General features: G+C 52.1%; 1 protein-coding gene across 3 annotated transcripts in view; it reads right to left on the bottom strand.

The window, feature by feature from the left end:
• The window catches only part of MPV17 (mitochondrial inner membrane protein MPV17), a 50,339-nt gene extending 24,581 nt beyond the window's left edge, over positions 1-25,758 (bottom strand). Inside the window, exons 1-3 of one of the 3 annotated variants that reach the window (XM_083178968.1) lie at positions 25,677-25,758; positions 1,672-1,749; positions 781-896 (exon numbers count right to left, since the gene is read on the bottom strand). In XM_083178968.1, coding sequence (XP_083035094.1) covers positions 781-896; positions 1,672-1,744 — 189 coding nt within the window. In that variant the 5' untranslated portion in view covers positions 1,745-1,749; positions 25,677-25,758. Of the gene's footprint in view, positions 1-780; positions 897-1,671; positions 1,750-3,840; positions 4,070-25,676 lie in introns of those variants that run through there. The other 2 variants (XM_083178969.1, XM_083178967.1) reach the window with 2 other exon arrangements.
• Positions 25,759-26,424: the final 666 nt, after the last annotated feature.

Raw genomic sequence — 26,424 nt, 5'->3', positions numbered from 1 at the left:
CGACATACTGTACAACATGGTGGTGGCCCGAGACTATCCGCCACGAGGGAGCCCACCCTATGGAGCTAAGCTCGGCATACTGTACAACATGGTGGTGGGCCAAGACTATCCGCCACGAGGGAGCCCACCCTATGGAGCTAAGCTCGGCATACTGTACAACATGGTGGTGGCCCGAGACTATCCGCCACGAGGGAGCCCACCCTATGGAGCTAAGCTCGGCATACTGTACAACATGGTGGTGGGCCAAGACTATCCGCCACGAGGGAGCCCACCCTATGGAGCTAAGCTCTGCATACTGTACAACATGGTGGTGGGCCAAGACTATCGACCACGAGGGAGCCCACCCTATGGAGCTAAGCTCGGCATACTGTACAACATGGTGGTGGTCCGACACTATTGGCCACGAGGGAGCCCACCCTCTGGAGCTAAGCTCTGCATACTATACACAGATGAGTGGAAGCAGAGGTGGACGGTGACTGGTGATAGTGCCAGTCACATATCCAAAATAAAACTAAAAGAAAAAGTGAAGGCTACATAAGGCCACTCCTGTCTAATGGTGCCCTTGTCTGCACAAAATGAGGAGCCTGTCTGAGTTAACTGTTTGGTGCCCAGTCCTGCTGTCCAGCTATACCCAGTGTCAAGCCCTGTGTCCCCTACGGAATGAAGTAAAAATGTAATATACCATCTACACATCACTCCCTAATCTCCCCCACATCCAGACCCACTCTTTCCGCTACAACCCACTCTCTCTCCCCCACCTCCTACGCCCCACTCACTCACCACTAGGAGGAATCCTACTCCCATCATCTTTATCGTCCTCTGCACGCTGTGGCCATGGAGTCCTCTCCTCTCCACCAGCTGCTGAGAGATCACGTCGCCGACTCCAACCAGTGACCCTGTGACAGGAGAGCCGGCCGTTAGTCCCCCATGTGTGTATTCCAGTGAGCTCACAGTTCTGAGTTAGCAGCTCCACCAAGTGCTGAACGTACAGATACCACAGGCTGTGATGGCGTACCATATCTGTACTGCGCACTGAACACGTCCATTAAGCCGCCATCCTTAATGATGGGAATGTCATTACTTTTGGGAATATGATTGGTAGAAATTTCAGACCATATGTAAGAAGCCTGAATGGGATGTGACAGGTTTTATGTCTATGGAATTACATCGCTTATCTATTTACTGAGAAATAACGCCTCAGCCCCCCCAGAGGTGTTAGGCACAGTCCAGATTGTTTGCTGGGGGGGGGGTAGGGGGAATTTCCCACCGAAATGACTTCCAGGAGCCTGCCAGAAGACCAGCTGACCATATCTAGCCCAGACTTGAGCTCCAGAGATGGGCAGCCCTGATCCCCTGCCAGGGTCTCCTGCCCACTGAGGAAGAGCCCCATGGAGCTCCAGGGAGACACTTGAAAAGCTGATGTTCCCTGCTAACTTCCCTGCAAATACCAGGCTGGAGGGGGTGCTGGATTAGTGACTGACAGTCAGGATTCAGACAGCCGGGAGGCGGAGAGGCCAAGAGAGGGACACTGGGGGGGGGGGGGGGGCAGAGACTGTCCACCGCTAGTGACACTCTACTCTACGTACTACCAGCCAGTGACTGGCACAGGACACCAGTGATGGCATCTGCGCCCTAGCTCTCGGGTCTATAGATAAGATGGGACAGGCTCACCCGCAGTGATGATCTGCACCTTCCAGGGATGGGCGGCCAGTAGTCTCTGGTAGCTCCTCCATAGTCCGGCCATGTTACCTGCATGCCAGGGACAGGCGTTACGGTCTGTGTCATCACTTGGGACATATGTGGCTATGTGGTGTGCAGGTGCCTGTGGGGGGGATGTGTAGTGTGCGGGTGGGCGTCCGCAGGGGGATGTGTAGTGTGCGGTGGGATGCGTAGCATGAGCACACCACATAACCCCCTGCAACCACTCACCCGAGCACCACACATCCCCACGCAGCCACTTTCCTGTGCACCACAGTGCAGACATTCACCCAGAAACCACACTACCCCTCCTCCTCAGATACTCACCCAAGTACCACACAACCCCTCCTCCACTCATCTGTGCACCACACTCCCCTCCCCCTGCAGCACAGACACTCACCCAGAAACCACACACTCTCCCCCCCCCCACACTCACCCGTGCACCACACTCCCCCCTGCAGCACAGACACTCAGAAACCACACTACCCCTCCTCCTCAGATACTAACATATGCACCACACTCCCCCCCTCCCCCCCCCCCGCAGATACTCACCCGCGGACACTCACCTACGCACCACACCACACCCCCGCAGCGCAGACACTCACCCAGAAACCACACTACCCCCCCCCTTCAGATACTCACCCGCAGACACTCACCCACGCACCAAACTCCCCCCCCCCCCCCCACAGATGCTCACCCGCAAATAACACACCGGTGCCCCCTGCAGACACTCATGCGAGCACCACACTCCATTAATTCCCCCCAGCAGGTACCCACACACTACATATCCGCCCCACAGACACTCATGCGTGCACCACATTCCACCACACACTGCCCCCAACATACTATGACCTGCGCACAACACCTTCCCCCTCCCCCAACATTATGCACCACCCATCCCCAGAAGTCACTGCTGTGTGTACATTTTCATACAGGATCAGTGTACTACATGCAGGGCGTATGGAGGGGGTCAGGGCAGCACATGGGTGAGGTATGGGGGGGGGGGGGGTCAGGACAGCATGGGTTATAGGGTGTAAGGACAGCATGGGGTACAGCGGGGACAGGACAGCAGAGGGTACAAGGGGGGGGGGGTCAGGGCAGCAGATGGTACAAGGGGGGGTGTCAGGGCCGCAAAGGGCATAGAGGCGGGGGGGGGGGGGGGGTCAGGACAGCAGTGGGTATAGAGCGGGGGGGCAGGACAGCAGAGGGGATGGGGGGGGGGTTTTCAGGGCAGCAGAGGGTATAAGGGGGGGGGCAGGACAGCAGAGGATATGGGGGGGGGGGTCAGGACAGCAGTGGGTATAGAGGGGGGGGGCAGGACAGCAGAGGGGATGGGGGGGGGGTGTTTCAGGGCAGCAGAGGGTATAAGGGGGGGGGGGGGGCAGGACAGCAGAGGATATGGGGGGGGGGGTCAGGACAGCAGTGGGTATAGAGGGGGGGGGCAGGACAGCAGAGGGGATGGGGGGGTTTCAGGGCAGCAGAGGGTATAAGGGGGGGGGGTCAGGGCAGCAGAGGGTATGGGGGGGGGTCAGGGCAGCAGAGGGTATAGGGGGGGTCAGGGCAGCAGAGGGTATAGGGGGGGTCAGGGCAGCAGAGGGTATAGGGGGGGGTCAGGACAGCAAAGGATATAGGGGGGGTCAGGGCAGCAGAGGGTATAGGGGGGGTCAGGGCAGCAGAGGGTATAGGGGGGGTCAGGGCAGCAGAGGGTATAGGGGGGGGTCAGGACAGCAAAGGATATAGGGGGGGTCAGGACAGCAGAGGGTATAGGGGGGGTCACGACAGCAGAGGGTATAGGGGGGGGGGTCAGGGCAGCAGGGGGTATAGGGGGGTCAGGGCAGCAGAGGGTATAGGGGGGGTCAGGGCAGCAGAGGGTATAGGGGGGGTCAGGGCAGCAGGGGGTATAGGGGGGGTCAGGGCAGCAGAGGGTATAGGGGGGGTCAGGGCAGCAGGGGGTATAGGGGGGGTCAGGGCAGCAGAGGGTATAGGGGGGGTCAGGGCAGCAGAGGGTATAGGGGGGGTCAGGGCAGCAGGGGGTATAGGGGGGGTCAGGGCAGCAGAGGGTATAGGGGGGGTCAGGGCAGCAGAGGGTATAGGGGGGTCAGGACAGCGCAGGTACAAAGTAACATTATCTGTCTCACTCACCAAATGAGGGTAGTGTCTAGATCCCATGCAGTTTAGGTAATTTTCCCATCATGCCCTGGGTCCACGTATACCTGGAGGGGGAATATAAATCTGTGGCGAGCGAAGCGTGCGAGCGCAGCGAGCCCGCGAGGGTACAATGTTGCAAAAATAAAACAAAATAAACGACACCTACATGAATTACACATAAATTTAAAAACGTTGTGAGGGCATCTAACAACTTCCGCCCTCACTGAACGTCACTTCCTGTAACCTATACTGCATGGGAACTAGTCTCTACCCCAAAGGAGTTGCATGTGCCGGAAGTGACATCACAAGTGCAGTGCATGCCGGTAGTTGTAGTTCCGCCTTCGTACATTTGGTCATGTGATGTGGGTGGGCGGAGCTTATTATTACACTAGTACTGCTGTATGAGACGTGCGTGGCACAGATATGAACGGCTGCTAATTTATCTCTCCCAAGCATAGTGCATCCCCCACCACCTGTAACATGGCAACCAGGCGCTGATGACTTTATCTCTCTCCCTTGTCTAGGGGAAACCCCACCTGTAACATAGTAACCAGGCGCTGATGACTTTATCTCTCTCATGTCTAGGGAAAAGCCCACCTGTAACATAGTAACCAGGCGCTGATGACTTTATCTCTCTCTTATGTCTAGGGAAAAGCCCACCTGTAACATAGCAACCAGGCGCTGAGGACTTTATCTTTCTCCCTTGTCTAGGGGAAACCCCACCTGTAACATAGTAACCAGGCGCTGATGACTTTATCTCTCTCATGTCTAGGGAAAAGCCCACCTGTAACATAGTAACCAGGCGCTGATGACTTTATCTCTCTGATGTCTAGGGGAAAGCCCACCTGTAACATAGTAACCAGGCGCTGAGGACTTTATCTCTCTGATGTCTAGGGGAAAGCCCACCTGTAACATAGTAACCAGGCGCTGATGACTTTATCTCTCTCATGTCTAGGGGAATGCCCACCTGTAACATGGCAACCAGGCGCTGAGGACTTTATCTCTCTCTTGTCTAGGGGAATGCCCACCTGTAACATAGTAACCAGGGGTACTTGTGTAGTTTCATGGCGCCTTGCGGGGCTCACTTCGCTCGCCACACTATCTAAAATCAACCCGCTCCGCACAATATAACTGTACGCGGAGCATCGGGCTGGCACTTAGGGGGCACCGCGTGTGAGGGTGCAGCACCCGCTCTGCACAATATAGCTGTACGTGGAGCATCGCGCTGGCACTTAGGGTGCACCACGTGTGAGGGTGCAGCACCCGCTCCGCACAATATAGCTGTACGCGGAGCATCGGGCTGGCACTTAGGGGGCACCACGTGTGAGGGTGCAGCACCCGCTCCGCACAATATAGCTGTATGCGGAGCATCGGGCTGGCACTAAGGGGGCACCGCGGGTGAGGGTGCAGCACCCGCTCCGCACAATATAGCGGTACGTGGAGCATCGCGCTGGCACTTAGGGGGCACCGCGTGTGAGGGTGCAGCACCCGCTCCACACAATATAGCGGTACGCGGAGCATCGGCCTGGCACTTAGGGAGCACCGCGCGTGAGGGTGCAGCACCCGCTCCGCACAATATAGCTGTACGTGGAGCATCGCGCTGGCACTTAGGGGGCACCACGTGTGAGGGTGCAGCACCCGCTCCGCACAATATAGCTGTACGCGGAGCATCAGGCTGGCACTTAGGGGGCACCGCGTATGAGGGTGCAGCACCCGCTCTGCACAATATAGCTGTACGAGGAGCATCGCGCTGGCACTTAGGGGGCACCACGTGTGAGGGTGCAGCACCCGCTCCGCACAATATAGCTGTACGCGGAGCATCGGGCTGGCACTTTGGGGGCACCACGTGTGAGGGTGCAGCACCCGCTCCGCACAATATAGCTGTACGCGGAGCATCGGGCTGGCACTTAGGGGGCACCACGTGTGAGGGTGCAGCACCCGCTCCGCACAATATAGCTGTACGCGGAGCATCGGGCTGGCACTAAGGGGGCACCGCGTGTGAGGGTGCAGCACCCGCTCCGCACAATATAGCGGTACGTGGAGCATCGCGCTGGCACTTAGGGGGCACCGCGTGTGAGGGTGCAGCACCCGCTCCGCACAATATAGCTGTACGCGGAGCTTCGGTCTGGCACTTAGGGGGCACCGCGTGTGAGGGTGCAGCACCCGCTCCACACAATATAGCGGTACGCGGAGCATCGGCCTGGCACTTAGGGAGCACCGCGCGTGAGGGTGCAGCACCCGCTCCGCACAATATAGCTGTACGCGGAGCATCGGGCTGGCACTTAGGGGGCACCGTGTGTGAGGGTGCAGTACCCGCTCCGCACAATATTACTGTACACGGAGCATCGGGCTGGCACTTAGGGGGCACCGCGTGTGAGGGTGCAGCACCCGCTCCGCACAATATAGCGGTACACGAAGCATCGGGCTGGCATTTAGGGGGCGCCGCGTGTGAGGGTGCAGCACCCGCTCCACACAATATAGCGGTACGCGGAGCATCGGGCTGGCATTTAGGGGGCGCCGCCTGTGAGGGTGCAGCACCCGCTCCACACAATATAGCTGTACGCGGAGCATCGGGCTGGCACTTAGGGGGGCACCGCGTGTGAGGGTGCAGCACCCGCTCCACACAACATAGCGGTACGAGGAGCATCGGGCAGGCACTTAGGGGGCACCGCGTGTGAGGGTGCAGCACCCGCTCCGCACAACATAACGGTACGCGGAGCATCGGGCAGGCAATTAGGGGGCACTGCACCGCACATTGGAGAAGCGTCTGATTTTGGGATTTGCTGGGACACCCTGTCGGTTGGGTGCTGTGAGGAAGCAATGCTAACCAGTGTGTCACCGTGCTGCCGATGATGCACAGCGCACTGTGTGACACACCGGGTTATAGTGTTACACGTACGGTGAGTGTGTGCGTTTACACTAAGCCACGGGAATTATTGGATAATAAAGGCTTTCATGTGCTCGGGTAACGTGGGCGGGCGGAGATCACAGGACGTGGTTACATGACGGCGGCTAATCAGCGCATTAACGGGCCGTGTAATTATACATCATGAGGCCCCTGGTGACAGCGTGACATGGGCCTAGAGCTGTAGTGTAATGGGGCCCTCACACACAGCAATGTGCCAGGGCCAGCGTTCTCCGATATCGCTATGTCCCCTACACACAGCGATGTGCCAGCGATGTGCGCTGATCGATGTGTCAGCCAGTGTTCTCCGATATCACTATGTCCCCTACACACACAGCGATGTGCACTGATCGATGTGTCACCCAGTGTTCTCCGATATCGCTATGTTCCCTACACACACAGTGATGTGCCAGCGATGTGTACTGATCGATGTGTCAGGGTAAGTGTTCTCCAATATCGCTATGTACCCTACACACAGCGATGTGCCAGCGATGTGTGCTGATCGATGTGTCAGTGCCAGTGTTCTCCGATATCGCTATGTCCCCTACACACACAGCGATGTGCCAGCGATGTGTGCTGATCGATGTGTCAGGGCCAGTGTTCTCCGATATCGCTATGTCCCCTACACACACAGCGATGTGCCAGCGATGTGTCAGGGCCAGTGTTCTCCGATATCGCTATGTCCCCTACACACAGCGATGTGAGCTGATCGATGTGTCAGGGCCAGTGTTCTCCGATATCGCTATGTCCCCTACACACAGCGATGTGCCAGCGATGTGTGCTGATCGATGTGTCAGGGCCAGTGTTTTCCGATATCGCTATGTCCCCTACACACACAGCGATGTGCCAGCGATGTGAGCTGATCAATGTGTCAGGGCCAGTGTTCTCCGATATCGCTATGTCCCCTACACACACAGCGATGTGCCAGCGATGTGAGCTGATCGATGTGTCAGGGCCAGTGTTCTCCGACATCGCTATGTCCCCTACACACACAGTGATGTGCCAGCGATGTGTCAGGGCCAGTGTTCTCCGATATCGCTATGTCCCCTACACACAGCGATTTGCCAGCGATGTGAGCTGATGGATGTGTCAGGGCCAGTGTTCTCCGATATCGCTATGTCTCCTACACACACAGCGATGTGTCAGGGCCAGCGTTCTCCGATATCGCTATGTCCCCTACACACACAGCGATGTGCCAGCGATGTGTGCTGATCGATGTGTCAGGGCCAGTGTTTTCCGATATCGCTATGTCCCTTACACACACAGCGATGTGCCAGCGATGTGTGCTGATCGATGTGTCAGCCAGTGTTCTCCGATATTGCTATGTCCCCTACACACACAGCGATGTGCCAGCGATGTGAGCTGATCGATGTGTCAGGGCCAGTGTTCTCTGATATCGCTATGTCCCCTACACACACAGCGATGTGCCAGCGATGTGTGCTGATCGATGTGTCAGGGCCAGTGTTCTTCGAAATCGCTATGTCCCCTACACACACAGCGATGTGCCAGCGATGTGAGCTGATCGATGTGTCAGGGTCAGTGTTCTCCGATATCGCTATGTCCCCTACACACACAGCGATGTGCCAGCGATGTGAGCTGATCGATGTGTCAGAGCCAGTGTTCTCCGATATCGCTATGTCCCCTACACACACAGCGATGTGCCAGCGATGTGTGCTGATCGATGTGTCAGGGCCAGTGTTCTCCGATATCGCTATGTCCCCTACACACACAGCGATGTGCCAGCGATGTGAGCTGATCGATGTGTCAGGGCCAGTGTTCTCCGATATCACTATGTCCCCTACACACACAGCGATGTGCGCTGATCGATGTGTCAGGGCCAGTGTTCTCCGATATCGCTATGTCCCCTACACACACAGCGATGTGCCAGCGATGTGTGCTGATCGATGTGTCAGGGCCAGTGTTCTCCGATATCGCTATGTCCCCTACACACACAGCAATGTGCCAGCGATGTGTGCTGATCGATGTGTCAGCCAGTGTTCTCCGATATCGCTATGTTCCCTACACACACAGCGATGTGCCAGCGATGTGTGCTGATCGATGTGTCAGGGCCAGTGTTCTCCGATATCGCTATGTCCCCTACACACACAGCGATGTGCCAGCGATGTGAGCGGATCGATGTGTCAGGGCCAGTGTTCTCCGATATCGCTATGTCCCCTACACACACAGCGATGTGCCAGCGATGTGTGCTGATCGATGTGTCAGGGCCAGTGTTCTCCGATATCGCTATGTCCCCTACACACAGCGATGTGCCAGCGATGTGCGCTGATCGATGTGTCAGTGCCAGTGTTCTCCGATATCGCTATGTCCCCTACACACACAGCGATGTGCCAGCGATGTGTGCTGATCGATGTGTCAGGGCCAGTGTTCTCCGATATCGCTATGTCCCCTACACACAGCGATGTGCCAGCGATGTGCGCTGATCGATGTGTCAGGGCCAGTGTTCTCCAATATCGCTATGTCCCCTACACACAGCGATGTGCCAGCAATGTGCCAGCGATGTGTCAGGGCTAGTGTTCTCCGATATCGCTATGTCCCCTACACACACAGCGATGTGCCAGCGATGTGTGCTGATCGATGTGTCAGGGCCAGTGTTCTCCAATATCGCTATGTCCCCTACACACACAGCGATGTGCCAGCGATGTGAACTGATCGATGTGTCAGGGCCAGTGTTCTCCGATATCGCTATGTCCCCTACACACACAGCGATGTGCCAGCGATGTGTGCTGATCGATGTGTCATGGCAAGTGTTCTCCGATATCGCTATGTCCCCTACACACAGCGATGTGCCAGCGATGTGTGCTGATCGATGTGTTATGGCCAGTGTTCTCCGATATCGCTATGTCCCCTACACACACAGCGATGTGCCAGCGATGTGTGCTGATCGATGTGTCAGCAAGTGTTCTCCGATATCGCTATGTCCCCTACACACACAGCGATGTGCCAGCGATGTGTGCTGATCGATGTGTCAGCCAGTGTTCTCCGATATCGCTATGTCCTCTACAAACACAGCGATGTGCCAGCGATGTGTGCTGATCGATGTGTCAGGGCCAGTGTTCTCCGATATCGCTATGTCCCCTACACACACAGCGATGTGTGCTGATCGATGTGTCAGGGCGAGTGTTCTCCGATATCGCTATGTCCCCTACAAACACAGCGATGTGTGCTGATTGATGTGTCAGGACCAGTGTTCTCCGATATCGCTATGTCCCCTACACACACAGCGATGTGCCAGCGATGTGTGCTGATCGATGTGTCAGCCAGTGTTCTCCGATATCGCTATGTTCCCTACACACACAGCGATGTGCCAGAGATGTGTGCTGATCAATATGTCAGTGCCAGTGTTCTCCGATATCGCTATGTCCCCTACACACACAGCGATGTGCCAGCGATGTGTGCTGATCGATGTGTCAGGGCCAGTGTTCTCCGATATCGCTATGTCCCTTACACACACAGCGATGTGCCAGCGATGTGTGCTGATCGATGTGTCAGGGCCAGTGTTCTCCAATATCGCTATGTCCCCTACACACACAGCGATGTGCCAGCGATGTGTGCTGATCGATGTGTCAGGGCCAGTGTTCTCCAATATCGCTATGTCCCCTACACACAGCGATGTGCCAGCGATGTGTGCTGATCGATGTGTCAGGGCCAGTGTTCTCCGATATCGCTATGACCCCTACACACACAGTGATGTGCCAGCGATGTGTACTGATCGATATGTCAGGGCCAGTGTTCTCCGATATCGCCATGTCCCCTACACACACACACACACAGCGATGTGCCAGCGAGGTGTGCTGATCAGTGTGTCATGGCCAGTGTTCTCCGATATCGCTAGGTCCTCTACACACAGCGATGTGCCAGCGATGTGTGCTAATCGGTGTGTCAAGGCCAGTGTTCTCCGATATCGCTAGGTCCCCTACACACAGCGATGTGCCAGCGATGTGTGCTGATCGATGTGCCAGAGCCAGAGTTCTCCGATATCACTATGTTCAATACACACAGTGATGTGCCAGCGATGTGTGCTGATCGATGTGTCAGGGCGAGTGTTGTCCGATATCGCTATGTCCCCTACACACACAGCAATGTGCCAGCGATGTGTGCTGATCGATGTGTCAGCCAGTGTTCTCCGATATTGCTATGTCCCCTACACACACAGCAATGTGCCAGCGATGTGTGCTGATCGATGTGTCAGGCCAGTGTTCTCAGATATCGCTATGTCCCCTGCACACACAGCGATGTGCCAGTGATGTGTGCTGATCGATGTGTCAGCCAGTGTTCTCCGATAACGCTATGTCCCCTACACACACAGCGATGTGCCAGCGATGTGTGCTGATCGATGGGTCAGGGCCAGTGTTCTCCGATATCGCTATGTCCCCTACACACACAGCGATGTGCCAGCGATGTGTGCTGATCGATATGACAGGGCCAGTGTTCTCCAATATCGCTATGTACCCTACACACACAGCGATGTGCCAGCGATGTGTGCTGATCGATGTGTCAGGGCCAGTGTTCTCCGATATTGCTATGTCCCCTACACACACAGCGATGTGCCAGCGATGTGTGCTGATCGATGTGTCAGGGCCAGTGTTCTCCGCTATCGCTATGTCCCCTACACACAGCGATGTGCCAGCGATGTGAGCTGATCGATGTGTCAGGGCCAGTGTTCTCCGATATCGCTATGTCCCCTACACACACAGCGATGTGCCAGCGATGTGTGCTGATCGATGTTTCAGGGCCAGTGTTCTCCGATATCGCTATGTCCACTACACACACAGCGATGTGCCAGCGATGTGTGCTGATCGATGTGTCAGGGCCAGTGTTCTCCGATATCACTATGTCCACTATACACACAGCGATGTGCCAGCGATGTGTGCTGATCGATGTGTCAGGACCAGTGTTCTCCGATATCGCTATGTCCCCTACACACACAGCGATGTGCCAGCGATGTGTGCTGATCGATGTGTCAGGGCCAGTGTTCTCCGATATCGCTATGTCCCCTACACACACAGCTATGTGCCAGCGATGTGAGCTGATCGATGTGTCCGGGCCAGTGTTCTCCGATATCGCTATGTCCCCTACACACACAGCGATGTGCGCTGATCGATGTGTCAGGGCCAGTGTTCTCCGATATCGCTATGTCCCCTACACACACAGCGATGTGCGCTGATCGATGTGTCAGGGCCAGTGTTCTCCGATATCGCTATGTCCCCTACACACACAGCGATTTGCCAGCGATGTGAGCTGATCGATGTGTCAGGGCGAGTGTTCTCCGATAGCGCTATGTCCCCTACAAACACAGCGATGTGCCAGCGATGTGTGCTGATCTATGTGTCAGGGCCAGTGTTCTCTGATATCGCTATTTCCCCCTACACACAGCAATGTGCCAGCGATGTGTGTTGATCGATGTGTCACCCAGTGTTCTCCGATATCGCTATGTTCCCTACACACACAGCGATGTGCCAGCGATGTGTGCTGATCGATGTGTCAGGGCCAGTGTTCTCCGATATCGCTATGTCCCCTACACACACAGCAATGTGCCAGCGATGTGTGCTGATCGATGTGTCATGGCCAGTGTTCTCCGATATCGCTATGTCCCCTACACACACAGCGATGTGCCAGCGATGTGTGCTGATCGATGTGTCAGGGACAGCGTTCTCCGATATCGCTATGTCCCCTACACACACAGCGATGTGCCAGCGATGTGTGCTGATCGATGTGTCATGGCCAGTGTTCTCCGATATCGCTATGTCCCCTACACACACAGCGATGTGCCAGCGATGTGTGCTGATCAATATGTCAGTGCCAGTGTTCTCCGATATCGCTAGGTCCCCTACACACAGCAATGTGCCAACGATGTGTGCTTCTCGATGTGTCAGGGCCAGTGTTCTCCGATATCGCTATGTCCCCTACACACACAGCGATGTGCCAGCGATGTGTGCTGATCTATGTGTCAGGGCCAGTGTTCTCTGATATCGCTATTTCCCCTACACACACACAGCAATGTGCCAGCGATGTGTGCTTCTCGATGTGTCAGCCAGTGTTCTCCGATATCGCTATGTCCCCTACACACACAGCGATGTGCCAGCGATGTGTGCTGATCTATGTGTCAGGGCCAGTGTTCTCCGATATCGCTATTTCCCCTACACACACAGCAATGTGCCAGCGATGTGTGCTGATCGATGTGTCAGCCAGTGTTCTCCGATATCGCTATGTCCCCTACACACACAGCGATGTGCCAGCGATGTGTGCTGATCGATGTGTCAGCCAGTGTTCTCCGATATCACTATGTCCCCTACACACACAGCGATGTGCCAGCGATGTGTGCTGATCGATGTGTCATGGCCAGTGTTCTCCGATATCGCTATGTCCCCTACACACAGCGATGTGCCAGCGATGTGTGCTGATCAATGTGTTAGCCAGTGTTCTCCGATATCGCTATGACCCCTACACACAGCGATGTACCAGCGATGTGTGCTGATCGATGTGTCAGCCAGTGTTCTCCGATATCGCATTGTCCCCTACACACACAGCGATGTGCCAGCGATGTGTACTGATCGATGTGTCAGGCGAGTGTTCTCCGATATCGCTATGTCTCCTACACACACAGCGATGTGCCAGGGCCAGTGTTCTCCGACATCGCTATGTCCCCTACACACAGCGATGTGCCAGCGATGTGTGCTGATCGATGTGTCAGGGCCAGTGTTCTCCGATATCGCTATGTCCCCTACACACACAGCGATGTGCCAGTGATGTGTGCTGATCGATGTGTCAGGGTCAGTGTTCTCCGATATCGCTATGACCCCTACACACACAGTGATGTGCCAGCGATGTGTGCTGATCGATGTGTCAGGGCCAGTGTTCTCCGATATCGCTATGACCCCTACACACACAGTGATGTGCCAGCGATGTGTGCTGATCGATGAGTCAGGGCCAGTGTTCTCCGATATCACTATGTCAACTACACACACAGCGATGTGCGCTGATCGATGTGTCAGCCAGTGTTCTCCGATATCCCTATGTCCCCTACACACAGCGATGTGCCAGCGATGTGTGCTGATAGATGTGTTAGCCAGTGTTCTCCGATATCGCTATGACCCCTACACACACAGTGATGTGCCAGCGATGTGTGCTGATCGATGTGTTAGCCAGTGTTCTCCGATATCGCTATGTCCCCTACACACACACAGCGATGTGTGCTGATCGATGTGTCAGGGCCAGTGTTCTCCGATTTCGCTATGTCCCCTACACACAGCAATGTGCCAACGATGTGTGCTGATCGATGTGTCAGGGCCAGCGTTCTCCGATATCGCTATGTCCCCTACACACACAGCGATGTGCCAGCGATGTGTGCTGATCAATGTGTTAGCCAGTGTTCTCCGATATCGCTATGACCCCTACACACACAGCGATGTGCCAGCAATGTGTGCTGATCGATGTGTCAGGGCCAGTGTTCTCCGATATCGCTATGACCCCTACACACACAGTGATGTGCCAGCGATGTGTGCTGATCGGTGTGTCAGGGCCAGTGTTCTCCGATATCGCTATGTCCCCTACACACACACATCGATGTGCCAGCGATGTGTGCTGATCGATGTGTCAGGGTGAGTGTTCTCCGATATCGCGCTGATCCCGGCGCAGTGTGACTGACATCTTCCTCCACCCGCACCGTGTACAGCCGCTCAGCCGGGCAGTGCTGAGCACTTGGCTCACCCTCAGACGCTGCCCGGCTGAGCGGCTGTACGTGGTGCGGGTGGAGAAAGATGTCAATTAACATGCACCGGGACTGAACTACAGCGCAGCGAGCCCTCACTCCGGCCTGCTAAGCCAGACCTCCAGCTCTCCCTCCTGCCCTGCTCCCAACTACCGCCCCCCAGTGACATACATGTATAGGGAGTACTTCTGTGTGACATACATGTATAGGGAGTACTTCTGTGTGACATACATGTATAGGGGGTACTTCTGTGTGACATACATGTATAGGGAGTACTTCTGTGTGACATACATGTATAGGGAGTACTTCTGTGTGACATACATGTATAGGGAGTACTACTGTGTGACATACATGTATAGGGAGTACTACTGTGTGACATACATGTATAGGGAGTACTACTGTGTGACATACATGTATAGGGAGTACTTCTGTGTGACATACATGTATAGGGAGTACTTCTGTGTGACATACATGTATAGGGAGTACTACTGTGTGACATACATGTATAGGGAGTACTTCTGTGTGACATACATGTATAGGGAGTTCTTCTGTGTGACATACATGTATAGGGGGTACTTCTGTGTGACATACATGTATAGGGGGTACTTCTGTGTGACATACATGTATAGGGAGTACTACTGTGTGACATACATGTATAGGGAGTACTTCTGTGTGACATACATGTATAGGGAGTACTTCTGTGTGACATACATGTATAGGGAGTACTTCTGTGTGACATACATGTATAGGGAGTACTACTGTGTGACATACATGTATAGGGAGTTCTTCTGTGTGACATACATGTATAGGGAGTTCTTCTGTGTGACATACATGTATAGGGGGTACTTCTGTGTGACATACATGTATAGGGGGTACTTCTGTGTGACATACATGTATAGGGGGTACTTCTGTGTGACATACATGTATAGGGGGTACTTCTGTGTGACATACATGTATAGGGGGTACTTCTGTGTGACATACATGTATAGGGGGTACTTCTGTGTGACATACATGTATAGGGAGTACTACTGTGTGACATACATGTATAGGGAGTACTACTGTGTGACATACATGTATAGGGAGTACTACTGTGTGACATACATGTATAGGGAGTTCTTCTGTGTGACATACATGTATAGGGAGTTCTTCTGTGTGACATACATGTATAGGGAGTACTTCTGTGTGACATACATGTATAGGGGGTACTTCTGTGTGACATACATGTATAGGGAGTACTTCTGTGTGACATACATGTATAGGGAGTACTTCTGTGTGACATACATGTATAGGGAGTACTTCTGTGTGACATACATGTATAGGGGGTACTTCTGTGTGACATACATGTATAGGGAGTACTTCTGTGTGACATACATGTATAGGGGGTACTTCTGTGTGACATACATGTATAGGGGGTACTTCTGTGTGACATACATGTATAGGGAGTTCTTCTGTGTGACATACATGTATAGGGAGTTCTTCTGTGTGACATACATGTATAGGGAGTTCTTCTGTGTGACATACATGTATAGGGAGTACTTCTGTGTGACATACATGTATAGGGGGTACTTCTGTGTGACATACATGTATAGGGAGTACTTCTGTGTGACATACATGTATAGGGAGTACTTCTGTGTGACATACATGTATAGGGAGTACTTCTGTGTGACATACATGTATAGGGAGTACTTCTGTGTGACATACATGTATAGGGAGTACTTCTGTGTGACATACATGTATAGGGAGTACTTCTGTGTGACATACATGTATAGGGAGTACTTCTGTGTGACATACATGTATAGGGAGTACTTCTGTGTGACATACATGTATAGGGAGTACTTCTGTGTGACATACATGTATAGGGAGTACTTCTGTGTGACATACATGTATAGGGAGTACTTCTGTGTGACATACATGTATAGGGAGTACTACTGTGTGACATACATGTATAGGGAGTACTACTGTGTGACATACATGTATAGGGAGTACTACTGTGTGACATACATGTATAGGGAGTACTACTGTGTGACATACATGTATAGGGAGTACTTCTGTGTGACATACATGTATAGGGAGTACTTCTGTGTGACATACATGTATAGGGAGTACTTCTGTGTGACATACATGTATAGGGAGTACTTCTGTGTGACATACATGTATAGGGAGTACTTCTGTGTGACATACATGTATAGGGAGTACTTCTCTGTGACATACATGTATAGGGAGTACTACTGTGTGACATACATGTATAGGGAGTTCTTCTGTGTGACATACATGTATAGGGAGTACTTCTGTGTGACATACATGTATAGGGAGTACTTCTGTGTGACATACATGTATAGGGAGTTCTTCTGTGTGACATACATGTATAGGGAGTTCTTCTGTGTGACATACATGTATAGGGAGTACTTCTGTGTGACATACATGTATAGGGAGTACTTCTGTGTGACATACATGTATAGGGAGTTCTTCTGTGTGACATACATGTATAGGGAGTTCTTCTGTGTGACATACATGTATAGGGAGTACTTCTGTGTGACATACATGTATAGGGAGTACTTCTGTGTGACATACATGTATAGGGAGTACTTCTGTGTGACATACATGTATAGGGAGTACTTCTGTGTGACATACATGTATAGGGAGTACTTCTGTGTGACATACATGTATAGGGAGTACTTCTGTGTGACATACATGTATAGGGAGTTCTTCTGTGTGACATACATGTATAGGGAGTACTTCTGTGTGACATACATGTATAGGGAGTACTTCTGTGTGACATACATGTATAGGGAGTTCTTCTGTGTGACATACATGTATAGGGGGTACTTCTGTGTGACATACATGTATAGGGGGTACTTCTGTGTGACATACATGTATAGGGAGTTCTTCTGTGTGACATACATGTATAGGGAGTACTTCTGTGTGACATACATGTATAGGGAGTACTTCTGTGTGACATACATGTATAGGGAGTACTTCTGTGTGACATACATGTATAGGGAGTACTTCTGTGTGACATACATGTATAGGGAGTACTTCTGTGTGACATACATGTATAGGGAGTTCTTCTGTGTGACATACATGTATAGGGAGTACTTCTGTGTGACATACATGTATAGGGAGTACTTCTGTGTGACATACATGTATAGGGAGTACTTCTGTGTGACATACATGTATAGGGAGTACTTCTGTGTGACATACATGTATAGGGAGTACTTCTGTGTGACATACATGTATAGGGAGTTCTTCTGTGTGACATACATGTATAGGGAGTTCTTCTGTGTGACATACATGTATAGGGAGTACTTCTGTGTGACATACATGTATAGGGAGTACTTCTGTGTGACATACATGTATAGGGAGTACTTCTGTGTGACATACATGTATAGGGAGTACTTCTGTGTGACATACATGTATAGGGAGTACTACTGTGTGACATACATGTATAGGGAGTACTACTGTGTGACATACATGTATAGGGAGTACTACTGTGTGACATACATGTATAGGGAGTACTACTGTGTGACATACATGTATAGGGAGTACTACTGTGTGACATACATGTATAGGGAGTACTTCTGTGTGACATACATGTATAGGGAGTACTTCTGTGTGACATACATGTATAGGGAGTACTTCTGTGTGACATACATGTATAGGGAGTACTTCTGTGTGACATACATGTATAGGGAGTACTTCTGTGTGACATACATGTATAGGGAGTACTACTGTGTGACATACATGTATAGGGAGTACTACTGTGTGACATACATGTATAGGGAGTACTTCTGTGTGACATACATGTATAGGGAGTTCTTCTGTGTGACATACACCTGGGCACTGGGTCACGCTATTTGGCCAAGCACCTGCATTTTGTTCAGTATAATTATTCTATGATTAGAGCTGGGTACTACAGAGTATTCATCAGCATCATTCTTCTGTGTGGTACTACAAGTCTCAGCATGACAGCACCTCTCATTATGGGGGTTATTGTGGTTTATTCACAAGCCTGTGAATTCGCAGCCTTGCAAGTCCACCAAACCCCTCCCGTCGAAAGAACACCCCCCCCCCCCCCCTTCGAACTGCGGGTTCGCCCGAACAGGCTATGAATGGATGTTTAGCATAAACTTCCCTCTGCATGCCTCAGGTAACCGCCCACAGCATGCCTCAGGTAACCGCCCACAGCATGCCTCAGGTAACCGCCCACAGCATTCCTCAGGTAACCGCCCACAGCATGCCTCAGGTAACCGCCCACAGCATGCCTCAGGTAACATCCCTCCGCATGCCTCAAGTAACCGCCCACAGCATTCGATGGTCACCGACCATCGATAGACGTGGTGCGTGCACACATATAAAAGTGACCGTTAAGTCACGTCCATATGTGTGCACGCTGGCGCGGATATGGGCGGGCAGCTGGCAACCGGTGATATCAGCTTCCCCCCCCCCCCCCCCGCACATGCGTCACCGCCTCATTAACATGAGAACGCCCATGGAACGCTGGGCGTTGCCATATGGTAATGGGGCAGCCTGGCACCCCCCAGCCTTCTCCGCCCCCCCAGCACGCCGTCATGGGTCATGAACCGAAAGTTTGCTGTGGGTGCACATGCGCAGACGTGCGAATGTACAGAGGACCGGACGGCCTAGAATAAGCCCCTACGTGTGTTATTAGGGTGCACAAGGCCCCCCTCCCCCAGTGATGGATGTACAGAGGACCGGACGGCCTACGTGTGTTATTAGGGTGCACAAGGCTCCCCTCCCCCAGTGATGGATGTACAGAGGAGCGGACGGCCTACGTGTGTTATTAGGGTAAACGAGGCCCCCCTCCCCCAGTGATGGATGTACAGAGGAGCGGACGGCCTACGCGTGTTATTAGGGTAAACGAGGCCCCCCTCCCCCAGTGATGGATGTACAGAGGAGCGGACGGCCTACGCGTGTTATTAGGGTGCACGAGGCCCCCCTCCCCCAGTGCTGGATGTACAGAGGAGCGGACGGCCTACGCGTGTTATTAGGGTGCACGAGGCCCCCCTCCCCCAGTGCTGGATGTACAGAGGAGCTGACGGCCTACGCGTGTTATTAGGGTACACGAGGCCCCCCTCCCCCAGTGCTGGATGTACAGAGGAGCGGACGGCCTACGCGTGTTATTAGGGTACACGAGGCCCCCCTCCCCCAGTGCTGGATGTACAGAGGAGCGGACGGCCTACGTGTGTTATTAGGGTGCACGAGGCCCCCCTCCCCCAGTGCTGGATGTACAGAGGAGCGGACGGCCTACGTGTGTTATTAGGGTGCACAAGGCCCCCCTCCCCCAGTGCTGGATGTACAGAGGAGCGGACGGCCTACGTGTGTTATTAGGGTGCACAAGGCCCCCCTCCCCCAGTGCTGGATGTACAGAGGAGCGGACGGCCTACGTGTGTTATTAGGGTGCACAAGGCCCCCCTCCCCCAGTGCTGGATGTACAGAGGAGCGGACGGCCTACGTGTGTTATTAGGGTGCACAAGGCCCCCCTCCCCCAGTGATGGATGTACAGAGGAGCGGACGGCCTACGTGTGTTATTAGGGTGCACAAGGCCCCCCTCCCCCAGTGCTGCATGTACAGAGGAGCGGACGGCCTACGTGTGTTATTAGGGTGCACGAGGCCCCCCTCCCCCAGTGATGGATGTACAGAGGAGCGGACGGCCTACGTGTGTTATTAGGGTGCACGAGGCCCCCCTTCCCCAGTGCTGGATGTACAGAGGAGCGGACGGCCTACGTGTGTTATTAGGGTGCACAAGGCCCCCCTCCCCCAGTGCTGGATGTACAGAGGACCGGACGGCCTACGTGTGTTATTAGGGTGCACAAGGCCCCCCTCCCCCAGTGCTGGATGTACAGAGGAGCGGACGGCCTACGTGTGTTATTAGGGTGCACAAGGCCCCCCTCCCCCAGTGCTGCATGTACAGAGGAGCGGACGGCCTACGTGTGTTATTAGGGTGCACAAGGCCCCCCTCCCCCAGTGCTGGATGTACAGAGGAGCGGACGGCCTACGTGTGTTATTAGGGTGCACGAGGCCCCCCTCCCCCAGTGATGGATGTACAGAGGAGCGGACGGCCTACGTGTGTTATTAGGGTGCACGAGGCCCCCCTTCCCCAGTGCTGGATGTACAGAGGAGCGGACGGCCTACGTGTGTTATTAGGGTGCACAAGGCCCCCCTCCCCCAGTGCTGGATGTACAGAGGACCGGACGGCCTACGTGTGTTATTAGGGTGCACAAGGCCCCCCTCCCCCAGTGCTGGATGTACAGAGGAGCGGACGGCCTACGTGTGTTATTAGGGTGCACAAGGCCCCCCTCCCCCAGTGCTGCATGTACAGAGGAGCGGACGGCCTACGTGTGTTATTAGGGTGCACAAGGCCCCCCTCCCCCAGTGCTGGATGTACAGAGGACCAGACGGCCTACGTGTGTTATTAGGGTGCACAAGGCCCCCCTCCCCCAGTGCTGGATGTACAGAGGAGCGGACGGCCTACGTGTGTTATTAGGGTGCACAAGGCCCCCCTCCCCCAGTGCTGGATGTACAGAGGACCGGACGGCCTACGTGTGTTATTAGGGTGCACAAGGCCCCCCTCCCCCAGTGATGGATGTACAGAGGAGCGGACGGCCTACGTGTGTTATTAGGGTGCACAAGGCCCCCCTCCCCCAGTGCTGCATGTACAGAGGAGCGGACGGCCTACGTGTGTTATTAGGGTGCACAAGGCCCCCCTCCCCCAGTGCTGGATGTACAGAGGAGCGGACGGCCTACGCGTGTTATTAGGGTGCACAAGGCCCCCCTCCCCCAGTGCTGGATGTACAGAGGAGCGGACGGCCTACGCGTGTTATTAGGGCGCACAAGGCCCCCCTCCCCCAGTGCTGGATGTACAGAGGAGCGGACGGCCTACGCGTGTTATTAGGGCGCACAAGGCCCCCCCTCCCCCAGTGCTGCATGTACAGAGGAGCGGACGGCCTACGTGTGTTATTAGGGTGTACAAGGCCCCCCTCCCCCAGTGCTGGATGTACAGAGGAGCGGACGGCCTACGTGTGTTATTAGGGTGCACAAGGCCCCCCTCCCCCAGTGCTGGATGTACAGAGGACCGGACGGCCTACGTGTGTTATTAGGGTGAACAAGGCCCCCCTCCCCCAGTGATGGATGTACAGAGGAGCGGACGGCCTACGTGTGTTATTAGGGTGCACAAGGCCCCCCTCCCCCAGTGATGGATGTACAGAGGAGCGGACGGCCTACGTGTGTTATTAGGGCGCACAAGGCCCCCCTCCCCCAGTGCTGGATGTACAGAGGACCGGACGGCCTACGTGTGTTATTAGGGTGCACACGGCCCCCCTCCCCCAGTGCTGGATGTACAGAGGACCGGACGGCCTACGTGTGTTATTAGGGTGTACAAGGCCCCCCTCCCCCAGTGATGGATGTAGCTGGAGCAGTCAGTAACCAGCCTCATACACTACAAGGGTTTATGTGCAGGTGACTCTGCTCCTGTCATGTACCTGTCATACACTGACTGCCGTGTTACACGTATGAGCTGTACACAGTGCTTCCTTCTCCTGTGCTATTAGGCTGATGAGCACCATCGTTTGGGGATACGTCACTGTACACGGGAGGTATATAAACCCAGAGGTCTGACCGCAGTGCACACACCTGATATACACCTGGATACACAGCTGTCCCTGACCTGCCGACCAGCATGAACACCCAACGCAGCAAATGTGAGACCGGACTGTGGCTCCTGGCGATGTGTCTGCTCCTGAACCAGCAGGGGGCAGGTGAGAGTAACGGGGCCTGGGGAGGATACTGTGTATATATTATTACTGTATATATATATATATATATATATATATATATACTAGCTGACCCGCCCGGCGTTGCCCGGGAAAACCTTGGGGTTTCTTTATTTCCAAAATTGCTGAAAAATGTAATCTTACAGTATGCTGTGACAAAGACCTAAGATTGTAATTTGTTATAGATTCCACCATAATGTTAGAATGTGTTTGCATTGATACTTAATGATGGCAATGAAATCAGGTGTGGTGTTGTTTGAAACACAACGCTCCTGAGTTGAAAACTTGTATATGTTGATGAATTCCACATCCACTCCTGAGATTTAGCACCTACTGTATGACATATCCTCCAACATCTGATGGTCAGAAATCGGTACAAAATCAGAAAGGGACATGTCCACACCTCAATTTATATACTTTCAATGGTACAGTTTCTAGGGTGTTTAATTACAGGCGCTGAGTGCGTGGGGTCCGGGGTGGGCGTTACTTACCGCGCCATAATTAATTAAAAATTCACTGCTCCCTGCCACTGCCACTCCCCTCACCGAACCTGCCTGCAGCAGTCTCTGAGGTCTGGGGATCTGTAAAGCACATGCACCGAGCATCTTTACCAAACAGTGGGGCAGCCTCTGAGTGTGGGAGCAGGTCCGCAGGCCTGGCCACATGATGTCATGACGCGACGCACACTATCCGCACCACTGTAATGCACCACTGGGAATGGGTGCAATGGGCCAAATTCTTCCCTACACCCGCCGGGCCAATCCACTGATCCAGCCATCACAATCATCAATGGATGCATTGATAAGGATTGGAGTTTAAGAAGTTGAAGAATAAGACTGAGAAAAAGAATTGCCATGTTACAAAGTGTACAATTTACTCAATAAATCGTGAAAAAAATCTAAGTGTACATAGAAGTACAATCAAGAAATGAAAGTAGGATTAAAAAATAAGTTCTGATTCAAACTGATAATTGTTTTGATGGGGTGGGTTGTGAAACAATTCTATAGGTGGGGGTATGGATATTGTGGGCATAATCGGTGTTTGTTACACCTACAGGGGGCCCTCAATTGATGGGATTTTCACTACAGTGTCACGGTCACAGTGTCACCATAGGGGGATTCCCAATTGGGGTCCAGGTGGTCTTTTAGGGACCCTTTACAATCCTGTAGGTCTCTTCTCCTTGAGCTTACAGTCTCCCTTAATGATAGTCAATCACTGAGGGAGACCGTAGGCTCCAGGAGAAGAGACCAACGGGATTGTAAAGAGGTCCCTAAGAGACCACCTGAACCCCAATTGGAAATCCCCCTACGGTGACACTGTAGTGAGAATTTCTCATCAACTGGGGACCCCCTGTTTGTGTACCAAACACCAATTATGCCCACAATATCCATACACCCTCCACCTATAGATTTGTTTCGCAACCCACCGCCATCCAAACAATTATCAGTTTGAATCAGAATTTATTTTTTAATCCTACTTTCATTTCTTGATTGTACTGTACTTCTATGTACACATATTTTTTTCACGATTTATTGAGTAAATTGTACACTATAACGTGACAAATCTTCATCTCAGTCTTATTCTTCAATTTCTTATACTCATAAATTCAAACAAATGCATGCAGTGCTCATGCCCATCGACCAAACATTATCTATGAACCAAAAGAGTCTGGGAAACCCTTAAGGCAGAGCAGTGCCTTATATCCAACTGACTAACAGGGTGAGTGCAGTGTACCCACTTTGTATTGATCAATGGGTGCATTGCCCAGGACAAAGATTTCTCAGTGCAACTGGCCGGGGAGCGCAGTGACAGGCTAGAGGACTGGAGAGACGGATATGGGGAACAAAGTATAAACGGTACATTAGGTACAGTTTTTATTTGCCGGTACAGACGGTTAAATAAACGGCAAATTATTTTTTATGTGTTCTGTGTGTTTGTGTGTGTTGTACTGTTTTTGTGTGTGTGTTGTAGTGTATGTGGTTGTGTGTGTTGTATGTATCTGTCCAATGCGTAAGTGTGTGAGGTGTGCTACGTATATACAGTATGTGTGTGTTGTGTCTTTGTGTATCTGTGCAATGTTTGAGTGTGTGTTTTGTGTGTGTCATACTGTTTTTTGGGTGTGTGTGGTGAATGTGGGTGTGTGTTGTGCTGTTAGAGGTATGTTATGTGTGTATCTGCCCTTTGTGTAAGTGCGTAAGGTGTGCTATGTATAAATCTGTGTGTGTGTAGTGTGCTGTGTGTATCTGTGCAATGTTTAAGTGTGTGTTTTGTGTTTTGTACTGTTTTTGGGTGTGTGTTGTAGTGAATGTGGGTGTGTGTTGTACTGTGAGTGTTGTGTTGTGTGTATCTGCCGAATGTGTAAGTTTGTGATGTGTGCTACGTATAAATGTGTGTGTAAAGTGCTTTGCGTATCCTGGCAATGTTTAAGTGTGTGTGTTCTGTGTGTTTGTTGTACTGTTTTTGGGTGTGTGTTGTAGTGTGTATGGATTTGTATTGTACTGCATGTGGTGTGTTGTGTGTGTGTGTATCTGTACAATGTGTAATTGTGTGAGGTGCTCTACGTATAAATGTGTGTGTTGTGTGCTATGTGTGCGTATGTGGTGTACTGTGTGTGTGCATGTACAATGTGTATGTGTGTGTGTGTTGTGTGGTCTATGTATATCCTCAATTATTTCCTAATTGTTTAAAGCCTTCACCATAATGTTAGAATGTGTCATTCATACTTAATGACAGCATTGAAATCAGGTGTGGAGTTGTTCCTTCGCAAACGGTTTCCCAGATCATCGATCTTTTCCCCAGAACATCAATGAAGGAAAATTACAACTTGGTGTTTTTTAAATTTCTAAGTGAAATTTCCCAAAAACGGCTTCGAGGTGCACACCACCGGGTCCAGAGGTATCTTGTTGCTGAATTTGGTGTCTCTGAGTGCCACGGTGTGTCCGCAATGCGTCGGACACGCACACACACACACACACACACGCACACAGACTCTTCAACTTATTATATATATATATATATATATATATATATATATATATATATATATATATAGATTCTGTGGAAGACCGCACTCGCACGGGGTGTGTAATAGTAGCAGCGGGCGGGGTGCCTAAAGGGAGTTCATTTCAAGTATGAACACCTTAGTACAATCCAAGGGTTTCTCCGGGGAGAAAATAGGCACTCTCCTAAGTAAAGTCATAAACTTGTTGTAATCCAAGTATTTTGATTTATTAGTCATCCAATAAGTTGGTACAATATATTGTGCTCAATGATACTCCGACGTTTCGGTCCAATATAGGCGGACCTTTATCAAGGAGCCTGTATTGTGTAAAAGACATGCAAACAGCAATGTGAGAGCATGCAATCAAAACAATTACAGTGATGCACAAGGAAAAAAGGAACTTACATGAGTCAGCAAAGTACACATAATCATCGATGGGGCAACATGAAGTATGTTGGAAAACCTCCTACTGCAGGAGGACACCATGAATGAACCTGCCCGGGCCCGACCTTTATACCTGTGTGTTTGAAATCATGTGATGCCTGGATCCCCGCCCACCGGCATCACTGTAATTGTTTTGGTTGCATGCTCTCACATTGCTGTTTGCATGTCTTTTACACAATACAGGCTCCTTGATAAAGGTCCGCCTATATTGGACCGAAACGTCGGAGTATCCTTGAGCACAATATATTGTACCAACTTATTGGATGACTAATAAATCAAAATACTTGGATTACAACAAGTTTATGACTTTACTTAGGAGAGTGCCTATTTTCTCCCCGGAGAAACCCTTGGATTATATATATATATATATATATATATATATATATATATATATATATATATATATATATATATATATAGACATTGTAGGGGCTCTGCACACACTAAATTAACTGATAATAAATAGTGGAGATTTGGTTCATGAATTGATCAATGCATTTAAGCCTGCAGCCCCCTTCACGGGACCCCACTGTTCTGCAGGTCCTAACACTATCGCTGAAAATGGCTACAATACACATAGCTATCACATCAATGTTTGATTCCAGGCATGCTATCTGGTCTGAGGCTCACAGCAGACTTTGCTTGGTACTTATGAGTTATCCGGGCGCCCGATTTCTAAATCGGGTCGGATCGGGCACATCGCATCGCA

Source organism: Crinia signifera, chromosome 3 (genome assembly GCF_055691185.1).
Source record: "Crinia signifera chromosome 3, ASM5569118v1, whole genome shotgun sequence".
Lineage (NCBI taxonomy): Eukaryota > Metazoa > Chordata > Amphibia > Anura > Myobatrachidae > Crinia > Crinia signifera.
The sequence above is the reverse complement of the archived record's forward strand: the minus strand, read 5'-3'. Positions and strand labels throughout refer to the sequence as shown.